The sequence below is a fragment of the Rhinopithecus bieti genome, unplaced genomic scaffold (assembly GCF_001698545.2).
Source record: "Rhinopithecus bieti isolate Rb0 unplaced genomic scaffold, ASM169854v2 scaffold_22, whole genome shotgun sequence".
Taxonomy (NCBI): Eukaryota; Metazoa; Chordata; class Mammalia; order Primates; family Cercopithecidae; genus Rhinopithecus; species Rhinopithecus bieti.
The window spans coordinates 987,562-1,007,523 of NW_016803136.1; the positions used below are offsets into that span (position 1 = coordinate 987,562).

The following is a 19,962-nucleotide window of genomic DNA, read 5'->3' on the forward strand; positions in this document are numbered from 1 at the left end:
CAGCCCACACCCCACACACATCACCTCAGTCTATCCCACACACATCACCTCAGTCCACCCCCCACACATCACCTCAGCCCACCACCCACACATCACCTCAGCCCACCCCCCACACATCACCGTCACCTGCCACCACCAAGGGCCTGGCAGGGTCAGCGGGCACAGGGTTGTCTTGAAGTTGCCTGCCCTCGGTTTGCCCCAAAGGGCTCAAGCTGAGCCAAACAGCTGCCGCAAACACTGGCAGTGAAATCTTCCAATCACACACCCTAGCAAAGCACAAGACTCCCTTGGGGATCTCTGACTCCACTACAAGCGACTACAATGACCAGATCCACACACCAGGAAGCTCGGGAACGGGCCAGCTAACAGGTTTCAGCTAATAGGGATTTCTGCTGGGGGAGGAGCTCAAGGAGCCAAGAACTCGAGTTTTCTTTTTCTGCCCGTACTCAGGCAACCAAAACCCATGGAGGGCCTGTGCAGGAGCCGCTGGGGAGGCACCGCCTCAAAGCTGGTCCGATACCGTTCTTGCCAGTCCTCTTGCCACATTCCCTGCCCCTTCCTAAGTCACGTGCCAGCCTTTCCCAGTCCCTCAAGGCTTTCCCGGATGAAGAGCGGATGAGCCAGACAGCCGAGCAGCTCAACAGCACTCCTCACCTTCAAAGCACTTTATACGTATGAATTAATCCACACAACACCCATGAGAGCCGTCATGCCCTCCCTCAGAGGAACGGGCACAAGGAAGGTACTGGAATCGTCCCAGAAAGCAGATCGTACCTCAGAGAATAAGTCTTCCATCCTACCCCCAAGAGTGAGGCAAAGCCTCCTCACCATTCCCCATCTTCCAGGCTCCTAACAGCATCTTCCAGCCAATTCTCCACAAATTTCCTCCCTTTTCCCAAAGAACAACAGTAGCAACAATCACGACCACAAAAACTTCAGTTTCTCTGAGTAGATGATTTAATTCTTCTGTCAGCCCCACCTCTGAGACTCCAGCAGCCATGACGATTATGGGCCGGTGTTGACAAAAAGGAATAAATTACTGGGCTATTCGGAGAACACGCGAACATCCGCCAGCAGGCGCTCACTAGCACACGTGGAGTGGTCTGATACGGCCCGGAGAACTGAGCTGCTCTGATCAAACGCACACAGGCTGTCAGTCAAGTGGCTTGGTCCCTGGTGTAGGAAACGTCGGGCTCAGATGAGAAACTGAGGCAGGCTCATGACCACCTGGAGACAGGCTTGCATCCCCACTGCCCCAAATAACTTTCCTGGCCCATGGATGAGGCACTGAATCTATAAAGGGCATGAAAATACCACAAGAGACTGAAATCGCCCTTGGAAATGTTGCTTGGGGTAAGGGAAGTGAGCTCCAAAAGGCAGGCTCTAGTAACAACAGATGGTCACGTTCTGCCTTCCATGAGGGCCAAGTCACTGCAGGCTCTTGCTTGGCTCAGTAGGGAAGGTATGCTTGAGACCAGGACTAAATTACTTGGGACCAAATGGAGGCTGAAATGGCAAAGCGAGAGGCTTTAAATGCAGTCTCTGCCTTTCCTCTAAATAAGTCCTAAACCCAAATATAAAGATTTTCCATTTGAAGAGGTGCCAGATAATCAACCTGCCTGGGACACACGTATGTCTTAATCCAGATCTGCTTGGAGAATCCCAGGGACAGAGAAAGTTTCAGAGCACAGCTCCGCCCCCATTTTGGGCTACTCCGCAGAACTTAATTTAATCCAATCTAATCCCACGGGATTGGGAAAATTAAAAAACAAAATAAAGAGAAGATGGTAAGTGTTTAGTGGAAAGGGTGGTAAAAGACATAGAGGACTTATGACCAAGAAAACATGGCGGGGCGCGGTGGCTCATGCCTGTAATCCCAGCACTTTGGGAGGCCAAGGCAGGTGGATCACCTGAGGTCAGGAGTTGGAGACCAGCCTGGCCAACATGGTGAAACCCCGTCTCTACTAAAAATACAAAAATTAGCCGGGCGTGGCGGCGGGCCCCTCTAATCCCAGCTACTCAGGAAGCTGAGGCAAGATAATCGCTTGAACCAGGGAGGCGGAGGTTGCAGTGAGCCGAGATCGCGCCACTGCACTCCAGCCTGGGCGAGACAGCGAGACTCTGTCTCAAAAAAAAAAAAAAAAAAGAAAGCGCCTCAGAGAGAGCATCACACCAGCCCCAGGGAGAGAATAAGGTTCTGAGAGGTAAAACTGACATTGCTACATTAATGCAGGCAAATGAGTGGTGCAGACACAGGAACTGGGGGATGTCTGAAACCATCTGTCACTCCACAGGCAAAGGACTCTGCTCCCATCAGTCCCAGAGTCCCTGGCAGCTGGGATCCAACCCTTCTCCTTGAGTCAGACAAATCACACTTACCCCAGCCCTTCAGGACTTCTACCACAGGAGAGATGGGGCATTTGCTGCCCACCCCTCATCAAACGACCACCAAACCTGTGATGGAAGTGGGCACACTCCTTCTGGCAAAACCAGAAAGAATGAACTGCCAACCCCAAAGGCAAGAAGTGTGTGAGGGGAGGGGCTGGCTGGCAGGCTGGTACCTTAGGAGCAGAGAGTCACCAGCCTCAGTGAGCTCAGACAGAGCCTCTGCTGTCCCTGCCTGGGCTCCAGGCCCAGACCCCAGGTCCTACAAGAGGCACAGGGCCAGGTTGGGGTCAGATCCATTGAAGCCATTTACCCTGCCAGACTGTTTCAGGGAGAACTCTGCCAAAGAGGACTGTAGAGAATGGTGCCCCCCATTCCATGACATTCCAAGACCTTGAATAAACTCAGACATACCCAGGTGACACTCAGGGTCCTCCTCATTATTCTAGAATACAATCTGAATTCCAGCTCAGCTATTTGTTACTTATGTGATCTTAGGTATATGATTGGTGCTAACTGAGACTCTCTTTCCTAATCTGAAAGAGCTGCAGAGTTGTGAGGTTTGGAGAGAATGGATAGAAAGTGCCTAGCACAGGGCGGGCACAGTGGCTCACGCCTGTAATCCCGCACTTTGGGAGAACAAGGTGGGAAGATGACCTGAGGTCAGAAGTTCAAGACCAGCCTGACCAATACGGGGAAACTCTATCTCTACTAAAACTACAAAAATTGGCTGGGTTGTGGTGGTACACACATGTAATCCCAGCTACTCAGGAGGCTGAGGTGGGGGAATTGCTTGAATCCAGGAAGCAGAGGTTGCAGTGAGCTGAGATCACACCACTATACTCCAGCCTGGGCAAAGAGGGAGACCCTGTCTCAGAAAAGAAAGAAAGAGAGAAAAAGAAAGAGAAAGAGAGAGAGAGAGAAGGAAGGAAGGGAGGGAGGGAGGGGAGGAAGGAGGGAAGGAGGGAAGGAGGGAGGGAAGGAGGGAGGGAGGGAGGAAGAGAAAGTACCCATCCCAGTGCCTGCCATTCAGCAGGTGCTCTGGAAATGCTATTATCATTGTCACCAGGAACAATGCTCAGAGAGGGGAAGGCAGGGAACCTCTACCACTGAGTCATTCCCATCTCTAAGTCACACTGCCGCCCTACGCCCTGGGTACACCACCTTTACAGTTCCCTATGGATCTGGCATTTGTGGAGATTTGTCACCCAGGACTGCGAGCCTGGTAAGCAAACAGCTTCCTGAGAAGCAGAGGAACTTCCTCTGGGAGCCACAAAACCATGCTGCCAGGCAAATGACAGCCCGGGTATTTCTTTTAATTTAGGCTCTTGTCAAGAGGAAAGTTGATGGCTAACAGCCCAAACATGACTGCACAGCACCTCCCCGGGAAGCCTCCTGCTACAGCTCTCCAATAAGATGTTCAGAAGAGGGAGGCAGGGACTCCTCACACTGCAGCCATATCAGTGCCCCCTCCCACCCACCATCCAGGCCACCCCAGGAGCCGCCCAGAGGCCAGGGCAGCAGCAGGAGGGTCAACAGCTCAGGTGCCAGTCTGCCTGAATCAGGGCTGCCCAACAGAGCCTCCTAAGAGCCTTGGCCTAATTCCCTTTTCTGGCATTCCTCTGATCAGGAATTTGCAAGGTGGCCTCAGGCAATTTCGCTTTTTTGCTCCAGGCATGGGGGAAAGAGGGTGGGCTATAGAAGCCTTGGAAATGATCAGGTCAGGGGAGTCTTCTTCTGCCGCAGAGAAAGCTAGAGACAGGTTTCCATAGGATTCCACACTTCAGGAAATAGGGAAACAAGAACTGGGTTTTGCAAAGAGCCAGAAATACTCAGGAACCTAAGCACATGTGAATCTGAGGCATTGTTATGACGGCTGTTTGCAAGCTGTTTGCAAGCGCACATCTAAGAGAGGGTCACTAATCCTGCCTTCGGGTCAGGAGCTGATCTGCACCGGCGCTCTGAACAGATGTGTGCCCCATTCATGCAGACACACGTGCACACACATGCCACACAGCCGTGGGCCGTGACCTTCACCCAACGACGCTGGCCTCCGCAGAGGACGGAGCAGATGGAGCGGTGGCACTTGGCACAGGACCCACACCCAGGGGATCCGGCTTTGCCCCTTTGATGTTGAGAAACCAAAGCAGAATGAACCATCACAAGGACAGCTCCTGGGGGGAGGAAAGGAAGGAACGTGGGATGGAGGAGGTGGATGGAGAAGAAGATACAGGGAATGACCTGGACCCAAGGGGATGCTGAGGTCAGAGGTTAAATGCTGGGTACCACAGAGCCTCCACGGTAATATTCTGAGGTTTGAGGCATCACCCTTTTCTACTCCTCCCACCCCCCCATATGACTTATCAAGGAACTCTAGCTGGGATGACGCTTAAAAATGCCCTTGTTGGCCGGGCATGGTGGCTCACGCCTGTAATCTCAGCACTTGGGGAGGCCAAGGCCGGTGGATCACCTGAAGTCAGGAGTTCGAGACCATCCTGACCTCATGGTGAAACCCCGTCTCTACTAAAAATACAAAAAATTGGCCGGGTATGGTGGTGGGTTCCTGTAATCCCAGCTACTCGGGAGGCTGAGGCAGAAGAATCACTTGAACCTGGGGTACAGAGGCTGCAGTGAGCCAGGATCCTCCACTGTACTCCAGTCTGGGTGACAGAGCCAGACTCCGTTTCAAAATAAATAAAATAAAACAAATGCTCCTGTTCTATGGTATCCAGTGCCTAGAATCAGGCTGAACCAGGCTCCACCTGGCCCCACCCGCCTCCCCCAACTCCTGCCTGGAAGATGAGCTGAGAGAGTGGGAGGGTCCCACTCACGTGGGCCTTAGGAAGGGTGAAATCCACTATGTAAGCCCAGGAGGACCATCTTCCTAATCCCTGAGAGCATCCAGCCAAGGTGTCTCAGGGAGGGGTGGAGAGAAGGGGCGGTGCCGTTCTAGCACCCGCGAAAGGTGCGGTGGTGGGGTGGGGGGGTGGCTCTCCGATCGCCCCAAGCGCCCCCATTACCCGTGATCAGTTATGTGTCCCCTGGGGCCATGCAAGACCAATCACATGACCCAGGCAGATTTGGGAGCGAGGGGGTGGAGAACTCGAGAAGGTTTGTTTTTTTTTTCCCTTCTGAGGGTGGTGGTGATGATGAGGGTGGGGGTGGTGATGAGGCTGGCAGGAAAGATTGCTGAGCCCGGGATTTTCAGCTCCCACATCCAAAGGGCCCCCGCGGATATCTGTACCCACCGTCTCCCCTCCCACTCGATCCCACCCCTGCCCCGAACCCCCGGGCCCCGAACCACACACAGCCCCAGTGCCCCTGGGTGGCAAACTCGGGTGCCAACGACTTTCTCAAAATGGCCTTTAGGCTTCAGCCTGGACAGAGAAGCTGCTGGTCCGGGGTCGGGGGCAGCACCCCGAAGGGTCTCCCTCACCCGAGGCTCGCAGAGGCCGGATTCACAACAGGTGGAAGGGGGGTACAGCTCTCGGCTGGGTCCGCCCACGGTCCCCGCCCCCGGCCCGCGGGAATCTGCTCTGGGGACCCCCCGCCCGCGTCCCCCGGATCAGCCTGGCGCCTGGGTCCCGACCCCGATCCTGATTCCCACCCCGACCCCAATCTGGACCCCAATCCTGCACCCGCCCATACCCCCAGACCAGTCCGGCGCCTGAGGTCCCAACCCCGATCCTGGGATCCCGATCTCGATCCTGGGGTCCCGACCCCGATCCTGGGGTCCCGCCCCCGCTCCGTCCCCGCCCGGCGCACGTACTGCTGTAGAGGGTGTCGATCCAGGACAGGCGCGGCAGGCCCCGGTGGCTGAGCGGCTCCATCCCGCGGCGGCGGCTCGGTCAGATCCGAAACCCGACCCTCATCGCGCAACAAAGGAGGGAGGGCGGGCGGGAGCCGGGGGAGGCCGAAGTTGCGAACGCGGCGGGGCGAGGAGGCCTGGAACCAGGTCCCCGGGAGGAGCGCGCAGCGGCCGGGGCGGGGGCGAGGGCGGGGCGGGCGCCCCAAAACCCTCCCGAACCCTCCCGGCCCCTGCGGCCGCGCGGAGCTCAGCTGCGGATCCTGGAGCCGACTAGCAACTTCGCGGGGGGGCGGGGCGGGGGCGGGACTTCGCTACAGGGCGTGGCTTCGCGGCGGGGGGCAGGGCGGGACCAATCTCCTCGAGGCTCCGCCCCCCGCAGGACGCCCCGGCCGGGCTAAGGGGCAGCGGGGCTCTGGCACCGGGTGAGGAGGGGCCGCGGGGTCTCGGAGGCCTCCGGGCGGCGGCGCAGACCCGGGCCCCCCTCGCCCGCACCCCCCCCCACCAGGCTCAGCAGGATCCTGGCGACCAGGTGCTGTGGGGGCCCCGGGCGCCCGCAGGGGTGACATCACCTCCCGCCCAGGATCTCCAAGCGCGGCTTCGGGGGCGGGAACCGCGGCCGGGCCCCTCCCCCAGCCAGACCCGCTGCAGCACCCACGGGGTGAACGTCCTGCGCACCGCGGAGGCGACTCTCTCCTCCCGAACCTAACCCAGCTCGTCCCTTTCCACACTCCTGACCTCAGAGGGCGGCTGTTCCCGTCACACATGGAGGGGGGCGGCTGGAGACCCGGGAGGGCCGAAGTCCCGGGACCGTGGGGCCAGGACAGTCCCACATGTGCCCCTGCTGGGCGGGGGACAAACTGGAGCCAGGGGAAGCACCAGGGGCTCCACGTGTTCCCCTCCAGGACCCCTCCTGGGGACCCCGAGCCGCGGCCTGGAAGCCCATCCTGTTTGCTTCATCCCCTACAAATGGTGGAAAGTCGGGTTAAGACACCTGAGTACAGAACGTTTCGAGACGAAATTCCCTCTAACGAAGATCCCCTCGCCCAAGGGCAGTGAAGAGATTGGGGGCCCCACGCCTGTCTCCCGTGGGCTGGTTCTGTGGGAGCCATGGCAGCTTCCACACAGACCTCTTTGGGCCAAGTGACCCTGCAGCAGGGAAGGAGTGGAGGGGAGTCAGGCCAGGGGGGTCCAGGGCAGTGAGGCTGAAGCCCCTTCCTGAACCCAGGGGAAGGGAAGCAGTGGGGACCACCCAGGGCGCCCGGTACCCCAGAGAGTGAGTTTAGATACCGGAGCTGTCCCCACCCCACCCCATCCCCAGGCAGCTTAGGGGAAAACCTTCTGGGAGCCCAGCCCTACAGAGGCCCACCAGGAAGGTTAAGTCAGCCTGGCCTTTGCCGGGGCCTGGGTGTGGTCAGCACCTGCAGAACGCTGGAGGGGCGTGGGGGTCGGTCCTCATCACTCCAAACAGACACACACATGTAGTTCTTAAGGGGAGAACCAGCTCCTCCCCCAGGATGCTGAGAGGAAGCCCCATAAGCGGCTTGAGCAGAGGCCTCTGCAGCTGCCCCTGGGGAGATGGGGGTCACCCATTCATCACAGGCTGGGGAGCCCCTGGGAGACGCAGGGGATGATGCTCTGGGTGGGGAAGCCTCTACAGGTGGCTGCAGCAGAAATGGTTTTCAATATTATTAGCCCCTCCCTGCGTCCCCTGGGCTCCCCCAGCCCCAATCCTCCTGGTCAGGCACCAGCGCTGTGTCTTGCCGCCCCTCCCTGCAGCTGTCACCCTCCCACTGTCCCTGACTGGCACACAGGATTGGGAGGGCCAAGCAGGCACCTGGAGCTTAGCAGGGAGGGGGCGTGCATCTCCAATGAGATGCTCCAGAAATAGAGCTTCGGCATGGGAAGGGAATGAGCAGGCTCTCGGAGGACCACGAGGTTGGAGGAGCCATGAGGGGCCAAGAGCGTCTCTTCTTCCCACATGGAACACTCAGAAGACAGCCCAGGAGAAAGGTGGAAACAGGGGCGTGAGCTGCCCCCACCAGGAGCCACCAGCCCAGGAGGCAGCAGCACTGTCCCCTCCTCAAAACAACCACCACCAAGAAAGCCCGGGCCCTCTCCCCACACTGCGGGGTTTTCCTGATGGCCACATCCGGCACTGACTGTGAAGGAGCCATGGATGTATGCTTCTGTGTGAGTCACATACATTTGCGTACATTTTACATTTTTATCTACAAAGGCTTGAACAATCTATTTTCAGCATCCTCCAAGCTAAAATGTGGCAGTTGCTTTCCTTCGCATTGCCATAGTTTGCTTTTTTCTGTCTACATTCTGTCCAATCCTGGCACTCTCGGACCTTCCACTCCACAGCACAATAGAGGGTAGAGGGAGAGACAAATCTTGAGGGCTCAAGGGAGGAAAACTTCTAATAATACACACAGAATGTCTACTGTGTGCCCGGCTTAGTGCTTCGTTCAGTAGCGTGATCTCACTGTGAATGTCACTGTTATCTCTGTTTTCTCCATTTTCCAGGTGAAAAAACCGAGGCCCTGAGCAGCTAAGTAACCCACCCAGAGAGTAAGTGGGAACTGGGACTTGAACCCTGGCAGTCTGTTCATGCTCTTTTTTTTTTTTTTTTTTGAGACGGAGTCTCTCTGTTGCCCAGGCTGGAGTGCAGTGGCGAGATCTCGGCTCACTGCAACCTCAGCTTCCCAGGTTCACACCATTCTCCTGCCTCAGCCTCCTGAGTAGCTGCTACTACAGGCGCCCACCACCACACCCGGCTAATTTTTGTATTTTTAATAAAGACAGGGTTTCACCTTGTTAGCCAGGACGATCTCGATCTCCTGACCTCGTGATCCACCCGCCTCGGCCTCCCAAAGTGCTGTGATTACAGGCATGAGCCACTGTGCCCGGCCTGTTCATCCTCTTAAACACCACGCAAGCTGCCTCCACGGCCAGCTAACTGCTGATCACCGGGTGATGAAGGTTCTCAGAAATCTCTGCGGGTCCATGGGGTTAAAGATCACCCTCTGGGAAACCCTGTCAACCCTCTTCCATCTCCAGACTTCTGTCTCAGACAGCGTGGCCCGGGAAAGGGCAGACACTTCGAGATTCCCGATGCCTTTGTTGGATGGCTTCCAGTAGATGTTAACACCACACGGCCAGATGCTAACCTCGGCCATACAGACAAGCATGTGGGCCTTTGAGCACCACAGTGATTTGGGATGGAAACAGAAACCTCCACATCCCTGGCACTGAGGAGTTGGGGAGATGCAACATCATGCACTGGGAAGGAAGGAGTTAAAGAGTCCTTCTCGGCCGGGCGCGGTGGCTCAAGCCTGTAATCCCAGCACTTTGGGAGGCCGAGACGGGCGGATCACGAGGTCAGGAGATCGAGACCATCCTGGCTAACACGGTGAAACCCCGTCTCTACTAAAATACAAAATCTAGCCGGGCGAGGTGGCGGGCGCCTGTAGTCCCAGCTACTCGGGAGGCTGAGGCAGGAGAATGGCGTAAACCCGGGAGGCGGAGCTTGCAGTGAGCTGAGATCTGGCCACTGCACTCCAGTCCGGGCGACAGAGCGAGACTCCACCTCAAAAAAAAAAAAAAAAAAGAGTCCTTCTCAGCCCGGGCGCAGTGGCTCACGCCTGTAATGCTAGCACTCTGGGAGGCCGAGGCGGGCGGATCACGAGGTCAGAAGATCGAGACTGTCCTGGCCAACACAGTGAAACCCGGTCTCTACTAAAAATACAAAAAATTAGCTGGGCGTGGTGACGGGCGCTTGTAGTCTCAGCCACTCGGGAGGCTGAGGCAGGAGAATGACTTGAACCCGGGAGGCGGAGGTTGCCGTGAGCCGAGATCACACCACTGCACCCCAGCCTGGGCAACAGAGCAAGACTCCGTCTTAAAAAAAAAAAAGAGAGTCCTTATCTGGGCTTTGCCAAAGATGACGCTACCCTGAAGTGCTCTTAACCCCAGCCATCAACCCCACTCTGTCAGAGCAGCGGGGAGCTGTGGTAGACAGACCTTCCTGATTCAGCTGAATGTGGACCAGCCAGTGCTCCCCAAGGCACTGAACCCCCACCTATCACACTGCCTCCTCCAGACCCCTTCTAACCATTCCCCAGATAGTCCATGGGGCCAGTGCGCTCCACCCTCCCCAGCCCTCCCTCCAGCCTGTGCACTCAGACTGTCTGCGACTCCCCAGCCCCAGGGTGACCTGCCGGCTTCTGCCTCATCACTGGACTTAAAGGGAATTTCATGGTTAGCTGCACTGCCAGGAGAACTGGGTTCACGATGAGGGGCTGAGCTGGAAGAAGGTACATCCCATTTTCAAGGCCATTTGCCCTGCTCCTAATTCCCAAGCATGTGCTACTCACGGCCTCTCCAACAAGCAACTCTTGCTTCTACCAATCACTTGACCAGGATGGAAAAAAGGGGACGGTCCCTAGAACCAAAACTGGGTATCTCCACTTTTCCTCCCTTCTCATGTTAGCAGCTCAGCTCTACTGCACACGACAGGGAGGCCCCAGGAGTCTCTGCTTCCTTGATCACCCAGAGGTCAGCACTGATGACAAAAATATGTTCCCATGCAGGGGCCAGGCAGGGAGCCCCGGTGCGTGCAGAGGCTGGATGCACAGTGGGTAGGAGGCAGTGGGGCCCTCTACATAAAAATGAAAAACTAAAACCAAAACAGACTTTGATGACCAAACAACCAAGAGTTTGGCCCTCAATGGCCCATCAGCTCCTTAAAAGCCGGACTGGCCGGGCGCAGTGGCTCACACCCACAATCCCAGCACTTTGGGAGGCTGACCCAGGCATATAGCCTGAGGTCAGGAGTTCGAGACCAGCCTGCCAGCCTGGTGAAACCCCGCCTCTACTAAAAATACAAAAAGCCGGGCGTGGTGGCATGTGCCTGTAATCCCAGCAGTGAGCCAAGATTGCACCACTGCACTCCAGCATGGGTGACAGAGTGAGACTCCCTCCTAAAAAAAAAAACCCGGGGCTAGGCACAGTGGCTCACGCCTGTAATCCCAGCACTTTGGGAGGCCGAGGCGGGCAGATGACAAAAAATCAGCCAGGCGTGGTGGCGGGTGCCTGTAGTCCCAGCTACTCGGGAGGCTGAGGCAAGAGAATGGCATGAACCCAGGAGATGGAGGCTGCAGTGAGCCGAGATTGCGCCACTGCACTCCAGCCTGGGCGACAGAGTGAGACTCTCTCTCAAAAAAAAAAAAAAAGCCGGGGCCGGGCACAGTGGCTCACGCCTGTAATCCCAGCACTTTGGGAGGCCAAGGTGGGTGGATCACGAGGTCAGGAGATGAGACCATCCTGGCTAACACGGGGAAACTCTGTCTCTACTAAATATACAAAAAATTAGCTGGGCGCAGTGGCTCACACCTGTAGTCCCAGCACTTCGGGAGGCCGAGGTGGGCGGATCATGAGGTCGGGAAATCGAGACCATCCTGGCTAACACGGGGAAACCCCATCTCTACTAAAAATACAAAAAATTAGTCGGGCACAGTGGCGGGTGCTGGTAGTCCCAGCTACTCGGGAGGCTGAGGCAGGAGAATGGCGTGAACCCGGGAGGCAGAGATTGCAGTGAGCCAAGACAGCGCCACTGCACTCCAGCCTGGGCGACAGAGCAAGACTCTGTCTCAAAAAACATAAATAAATAAATAAGCCAGGACTGCACCTTCCTCACTGGGCAGACTCAGTGCTCAGCGCAGTGGGTGAACAAGGCTCAGGTAGACTCCCAACGCAGCTATGACCGCACTGTGCCTCCAGATCAGCTTTCTGCCGAAAGCCCAGCAGATGGGCATTCAATAATGCCATCGAACAAATAAAATTAATGACAGCTGACAGTTATGAAGTGCTTTTATTTATTTATTTGTTTTTTGACAGAGTCTTGCTCTGTCACCCAGTCTGGAGTGCAGGGCGTTATCACAGCTCACTGCAGCCTCGAACTCCTGGGTTCAAGCAGATCCTCCTGGCTCACCCTCCCAAAGTGCTGGGATTGTAGGTGTGAGCCACCGTGCCTGGTCTATTGAGTGCTTCTTAAGTGCCAGGCACTGCTCTATCTGCTTTACATAGGTTATTTCACCTAATCCTTACAATAAGCCAATTTACTATTATCTCCATTTCACAGAAGACAAAATTGAGGTGCAGAGAGGCTAAGCCACTGACTAACTAGCAGATGGCGATGCTTGGAAACGAACCAAGCCTGAATCTGGGGTTCCCATGGGTAATCTCTGCATTGAGCGACAATTACTGAATGAAGGAACGAACAGGATGAAGTTAAACTCAGGCAGGAAGAAATCGGAGCAACACGAGGGAGGCAGGCAGCGTTACTTCAGAACCCTCCCAGGGCCACTGATGATAAAGTAAGAAGAGAACTGGTTTCCCAAGAAAACCGTATCTACTACAGCAGGCCAGATGACCCTGGAGACAAGCTGAACAAAGTCCAATGACAATCTCCCAAATGCCAGTCCCGGCCAAACCCCATTTCATTGATGCCTCTGGCCAATCTGAAGAATTTCCAGCCTCAGTGTTCACATCTGTAGACGGTGTGCGCCCAGGGCCAGGCACGGTGGCTCACGCCTGTAATCCCAGCACTTTGGGAGGCCAAGGCCAGCGGGTCACCTGAGGTCAGGAGTTTGAGACTGGCCTGGTCAACATGGTGAAATCCCGTCTCTACTAAAAATACAAAAATTAGCTGGGCATGGTGGTGGGCACCTGTAATCCCAGCTACTTGAGAGGCTGAGGCAGGAGAATCGCTTGAACCTGGGAGGCAGAGCTTGCAGTGAGCTGAGATCTCGCCACTGCACTCCAGCCTGGGTGACAGAGTGATACTCTGTCTCAGAAAAAAAAAGAAAAGAAAAGAAAGAGTGTGCCCAGGTGGATCAAGAAGATGACCTCCCAGCAGACTATAAACTCTCCTGGCAGATCCTGGGGAGGCCTGTTTGTCACGCTTTGCTCCATTTCCATTTCCTTGGTACAGTAAAGCAGCATATACTATCCTATTTTTTTTTCTTTTCAGACAGAGTCTTGTTGCCTGGCTGGAGTGCAGTGGCAGAAACTTGCCTCACTGAAACCTCCGCCTTCCGGGTTCAAGCGATTCCCCTGCCTCAGCCTCCTGAGTAGCTGGGATTATAGATGCCTGCCACCACGCCCAGCTAATTTTTTGTATTTTTAGTAGAGATGGGGTTTCGCCATGTTGGCCAGGCTGGTCTCGAACTCCCAACCTCAGGTGATCCGCCCGCCTCAGCCTCCCAAAGTGCTGGGATTACAGGCGTGAGCCATTGCACCTGGGCAGCATTTACTATTCTAAGATTCATCCTCAGCCCTCTAGTCTGGGGAAAGAAGAAAATTTCCCAAGCCTCCATAGCGTCATCTCTAAGGGCAAAGGCTCAGCCTAGGAGTCTATCTTTTGCCCTCTTCTCCCCTGCCCTCCGCTCAGCCTCCTGGATTTTCTGGTAGCCAGTGAGACCTACAGGCAACAGAGGTGAACTGAAAGCCCATCCCAGTCAGTCATTTCTCCACCGAAGTTTTGTGTCAGCTTGAGTCATGGGAAGACCTGCTCCCCCTCTCGCTGCCTGTCTAGGCATCACTGCAGGATAAGGCACAGTGACATCAGGTCCTTGCAGCTGTGACACTCCCCACACGCCCCCACACACTTCCCAGGGGCCGAGTTGAAGCCCCATTCCCACGGCCAGGGGCCACAGCAAGTGCAGCATCCTGGGCAGAGCCGCTGGCTTAGATTATGCACCCCCCGAGTCAGTTTTAGGAGGGTCTCTTGCCAAGCCCCAGCTCACATGGCCCTCACTTGACATGGCTCAGATGACACCACCCAGAGGTCAACAGCAGAGTTTTCTGAGGGCTGGACAGCAGGGCCAGGAGACCCTTCCTCATTACTTACCACCAAGTCCCCATCAGCATTCAGAAAAACGCCAGCAGAAGAGACGGTGGATTCTCTAAGTCCCCCAAACCCAGAGATTCAGTTCTGGGGCTCCAATCTCCTTAGCCCCAAGAGAAGCAAGAACACATCCAGCCAGGGTCAGAGCTCATGCGCTGGCCCTCTGCCCTCCTGTGGTCACCACGGCCCCGAAGCTGGCCGTACTCCTTGCTCGTTCAGCCAGAATTCTGCAGACGCATCCCAGGCCTACGCTGCTGTGCCAGGACCTCAGAAGCCACCCACCAGGCTGGCCCTGTCCCCATCAGGCCCAGGAGTGGGTGCAGGAGCTGAGGGCAGGCTGTAAAGCAGACGGGCTCCGAGAGTCAGAGGCTCACCATTCAGCAAGGCGAGGGCAAAGGAACCTCAGAGCCTAGCCAGGGGCGCCTGCCATCAGTGGAGCCTTGCTCTGGGACTGCCGGTCAGGCCGCGTGTGCTGTGTCTTTAAGGACCAGGCCTCTTTTAAGGCAAGTTCCCTCTGCAGTCCAGTCCTGCCTCTGCCCGTCCTGCGGCAGAGTGGGGTGCTCCCCAGCGCCATCTGGCGGCCGCACAGCAGCACCTCGGCCACTGGAGGCTTCCAGCCGAGCGGCCCGCAACTGCCTGGACAAAACTCTCCAGCTTGGACACAGGGCTGCAGGCTGCTGTTGGGAACGCAGCTGGGAGAGTCGGGAGGAACCCCGTCCAGGCAGGAGACAGCAGAAGCCCCGAGGAGTGACATGGGGAGAGTGACTATCCCGCCGGACAAAACCTTCGCTAAAACACCTTCAAATGTGCCGGGTGTGGCAGCTCACGCCTGTAATCCCAGCACTTTGGGAGGCTGATGTGGGCAGATTAGCTGAGGTCAGGAGTTCGAAACCAGCCTGGCCAACATGGTGAAACCCCATCTCTACTAAAAAAAATACAAAAAGTAGCCAGGCATGGTGGTGGGCACCTGTAATCCCAGCTACTCTGGAGGCTGAGGCAGGAGAATCGCTTAAACCTGGGAGGCTGAGGTTGCAGTGAGCCAAGATCGTGCCACTGCATTCTAGTCTGGGCAAGACAGAGTGAGGCTTCCTCTGAAATAAAAATAAAAATAAGAATAAAATAAATAAAATATAAAATAAAATAAAACAAAACAAAATAAAATAAAATATTCTTAAATAGGGCTGGGCACAGAGGCTCACACGTGTAATCCCAGCACTTTGGGAGGCCAAGGCAGGTGGATCACTTGAGGTCAGGAGTTCAAGACCAGCCTGGCTAATGTGGTGAAACCCTGTCTCTACTAAAAATACAAAATTAGCCAGGAGTGGTGGCGGGCACCTGTAGTCCCAGCTACTCAAGAGGCTGAGGCAGGAGAATCGCTTGAGCCTGGGAGATCAAGGCTGCAGTGAGCTGAGATCGTACCACTAACAACCCAGCCTGGGAGACAGAGCGAGACCCTGTCTCAAAAAAAACAAGTCAGTCAATAAAAATAACAACGTGTGGGAGCATTTGAAGAGGTCACAATAGGCCGGCCACCATGGCTCACACCTGTAATCCCAGCACTTTGGGAGGCCGAAGCAGGTGGATCACAAGGTCAGGAGATTGAGACCATCCTGGCTAACACGGTGAAACTCCATCTCTACTAAAATACAAAACATTAGCCGGGCGTGGTGGCGGGCACCTGTAGTCCCAGCTACTCGGGAGGCTGAGGCAGGAGAATCACTTGAACCCACTGGGAGGAGCTTGCAGTGAGCTGAGATCGCGCCACTGCACTCCAGCTTGGGCGACAGAGTGAGACTCCGTCTCAAATTAAAAAAAAAAAAAAAGAGGTCATAATAACCAGGGGTCGCTACTAGCCTTCAAAAGACAGAAGCCAGAAATGTTAAAATGTCCCGCAGGACTTGCCCTCAAGAACATCTGTCATAAATGTCAACAGCATTGAGAACTCTTACCTGGTTGGGGAAAACGGAGGATGGCGGATGGCAAGCTCTCACCCCACCCCCAGCTGGTCCTCCTTCCCCATCACGCTGCTTTGGATGTCCTTCCTAACTAAATTTCACCTTCAAAAACTTAGGGGTGGAGGGAGGGGGCAGTCTGACCCAGCCACCTTCACAAGGGAAGCTGGTGCCTCTGGTTGCCCCTCCCAGAAGCCAGGCACACACACCGCACCGGGTCTTCTTAGGCTGAGCTGCACCCAGGACGTGCAAATTTTCCATAAGACACGGGTTCTGATCGTGAAACCTCGTGACTCCTAATTTCCTCTTCCCCAAGCTCTTGGCGCCTTGTCCAGATCTGGTCAGTTCAGTCTCATGAACAGTCCGGTGCCAGGAGCTGGCACGAGAAGTGAGCACACATGACCCGTGTTCTCCCGAAAGGAGAGTGAAGAAGGGTGAGACTCCGGCCACAGTGGCCACGTTTTGGCTGGGTCCGTTGGTTGGAGCCGTGCCAGGCTCACGAGACTGACATCAAAGATATGAAGATCAATTAAAGGAAGAGTTTCCCAGCGTCTCATAGCAACTAAAGAATTGCTCTAAAACATCCTAAAACACACATGGCATGTCATTCCTCTTACTAAGAGCCGTCTATGGCTTCCTTTTTTTTTTTTTTTTTTTGAGACGGAGTCTCACTCTGTCGCCCAGGCTGGAGTGAGTGGTGCGATCTCAGCTCACTGCAAGCTCCACCTCCCGGGTTCATACCATTCTCCTGCCTCAGCCTCCTGAGTAGCTGGGACTACAGGCGTCCACCACCGTGCTCAGCTAATGTTTTGTATTTTTAGTAGAGACGGGGTTTCACCATGTTAGCCAGGATGGTCTCGATCTCCTGACCTCGTGATCCGCCCGCCTTGGCCTCCCAAAGTGCTGGGATGACAGGCGTGAGCCACCGCGCCCGGCCTTTTTTTTTTTTTTTTTTAACATGGAGTCTTGCTCTTGTCCCCCAGGCTGGAGTGCAATGGTGCAATCTCGGTGGCTCAGTGCAACCTCCACCACCCGGGTTCAAGCGATTCTCCCGCCTCAGCCTCCCGAGTCACTGCTATCAGGATAGAGAACCTACACATCCTTTTGGTGGCTTAAGGGCTCTGTGGCCGGGCCTCTGCACCCCTTTCAGCTTCATCTGGCACATTCTGCTCCTTGCTGTCTTCTACTTTTTCCTGTCTCGGAACTTTTGCATAGGTTGGTATCTCTGGCGAAAATGCTCTACCCCCACTCTGCCTGGGTAACTCCTATTCACCCTTCTGGTCTTAACTTAAATATCTCGTCTTCCAGGGAGCTTTCCCTACCCACCAGACCGGGAAGGCCTGCGTCGCTCCCTCCTTCTGAATGCTCAGTACTCTTGTAAACGTTCCATGCCTGTCTCTCCTGCTAGACTGAGGTCTCTGGGAGGATGGGAACCACGTCTCCATTATTCACTGTAACCCCAGGACCTTGCACAAATAGTTTCAGTGAATGAATGAGCAAATGTGAATGAATGAACAAGTATATTCCTGGTCACAAAGAGCCTGGAATGAGGCAGTACAGATGTTCCAGCCAGCCCAACTCCACCAACTGGAAGAGAACTGTTTGGCTGGTTGAGATACCACGTCCAGAATGACCACCCTCTCTGGAAAGACGCAAAGAAAGAACCACCGGCCCCTAGAATGGGGTTTGGAGTGGGAGAATTGCTGTTCCAATTAGTTCTCTAACTGCTCATAAACAACCCTAGCTGAAAACTCCCCAGTGCACAGGGCTGCCTTGCTCAGCAGCCAGTACTGGAGGCTGTACTCCTTTTTATCCAATCAGGCTCCAACATGGAAACGGCAGAGAAACCCAGAAATCATTCAGCCCACTAAGGGAACTTCGGTCTCAATTCTCAGAGTCCTTCTCCGAGGCCTGTTCCAAATTTGCAATAAAACTTGTTTTTGGGCCGGGCACGGTGGCTCATGCCTGTAATCCAAGCACTTTGGGAGGCCGAGGCAGCTGGATCACCTGAGGTCAGGAGTTCGAGACCAGCCTGGCCAACATGGTGCAACCCTATCTCTACCAAAAATACAAAAATTAGCCGGGCGTGGTGGTGGGTGCCTGTAGTCCCAGCCACTCAGAAGACTGACGCAGGAGGATCGCTTGAACCCAGGAGGCGGAGGTGGAGGTTGCAGTGAGCCGAGATCGTGCCACTGCACTCCAGCCTGGGCAACAGAGTGAGACTCCATCTCAAAAAAAACACACACAAAAAAACTTGTGTTTGGGGGAGGGAGCTTGGGAAGAAAGCAGTTTCTGGGTACGTACCCGTCCCGTCTCCTCTCGCCGTCTGTTGGAGTTCTGAGAAGGAAGATGCCAGTTGCTTACGGTATGCTTAACCCCTCTGCCCCACGGCGCTGCAGGCTGACGCTGTGACTCACCAACTCCCAGGGACGACTTGATGCACCTCCGACCAGACAGATGGGAAATCTGGCTTTCAGTTCCATGGGGAGAAATAGGATAGAAACGGATTTCGGGCCTTCACACTCCCGAGTGGCTGGCCTGAGCGAGTCTGCAGGGCCTGACAGACAGGGCTTGGGCAAAACTTCTCCAGGTGCAGACTGCGCTGGGTGACGGTGACCAGCACGCCGACCCAAGGGTCCTGCAAAGCGCGGCACCGGACTCCTGGTCTGCTGGGGGCCAGTGCACGGGGAAGACGGCTCCTTTCCATGTTCCCATCACCAGAGCAAATAAACAAACAAAACAACCAATGTCGAATCAAGATCCGGTTCTTGGGCCTTGCTTGAGTTTGTAAAGATCCAGAAAGCCACCCCACCAGATAGGGGTTAGTCCGCCAAGCTTCCCACCAGCTTCTCACCACTGCCTAGTAACGATGTTCTGGATGTTCTGGCATTTTTCTTTTCTTTATATTTATTTTTTTTTATTTTTTTTTTTTTTTTTTTTTGAGATGGAGTCTCGCTCTGTTGCCCAGGCTGGAGTGCAGTGGCCGGATCTCAGCTCACTGCAAGCTCCGCCTCCCGGATTCACGCCATTCTCCTGCCTCAGCCTCCCGAGTAGCTGGGACTACAGGCGCCCGCCACCTCGCCCGGCTAGCTTTTTGTATTTTTTAGTAGAGACGGGGTTTCACCATGTTAGCCAGGATGGTCTCGATCTCCTGACCTCGTGATCCGCCCGTCTCAGCCTCCCAAAGTGCTGGGATTACAGGCTTGAGCCACCGCACACGGCCTATTATTTTTTATTTATTTATTTTGAGACAGAATCTCCCTCTGTTGCCCAGGCTGAAGTCTAGTGGTGCAGCCTCACTGCAGCCTCTGCCTCCCAGGTTCAAGTGATTCTCCTGCCTCAGCCTCCTGAGTAGCTGGGATTTCAGGTATGTGCCACCATGACCAGCTAATTTTTGTATTTTTAGTAGAGATGGGGTTTCACCATGTTGGTCAGGCTGGTCTCCAAACTCCTGACCTCAAGTGATCTACCCGCCTCGGCCTCCCAGAGTGCTGGGATTCCAGGCGTGAGCGCCCAGCCTGTTCTGGCATATTTAATAGTGCCAGGGTTCTTTTCTCTCCTGATATGAGGGGCCTGGTGAAAGGAGTAGGGGTGTGGAAGAAGAACAGAGGGTAATATATAGAAATGATACCGCAAACACTTCCATGCGCTTACTGTGCCCAGGCTGCCCTAAGAACTTTGCATGTATTAAATCACTTCACTGTCACAGTACCACACGACCCACGCCAGGAGCCACACATTAGCCCCTCAACACCCTGCTGCCTTTCTCCAACAGGACGGAAGGAACGCTCAGCCGAGCACAGCCTGAATCTAGCTGCTGGCTCTGCCACTCACTTGCTGTGTGACTCTGAAGAGCTGCCTTTCCCCGTCTGTCCCTTGATTTCCTCACTTCAACATGAAGAGAG

General features: G+C 55.2%; 1 protein-coding gene across 6 annotated transcripts in view; it reads right to left on the reverse strand.

Annotated features, from left to right (window-relative positions):
• The window catches only part of ABR (ABR activator of RhoGEF and GTPase), a 233,597-nt gene that overhangs the window by 174,700 nt on the left and 38,935 nt on the right, over positions 1–19,962 (reverse strand). For 2 of the 6 annotated variants that reach the window (XM_017864749.1, XM_017864449.1), the window contains exon 1: positions 6,155–6,458. The exons of 3 other annotated variants lie outside the window; for them this stretch is intronic. In XM_017864749.1, coding sequence (XP_017720238.1) covers positions 6,155–6,215 — 61 coding nt within the window. In that variant the 5' untranslated portion in view covers positions 6,216–6,458. Of the gene's footprint in view, positions 1–6,154; positions 6,459–14,108; positions 14,686–19,962 lie in introns of those variants that run through there. One more of the 6 variants, XM_017864635.1, reaches the window with a different exon arrangement.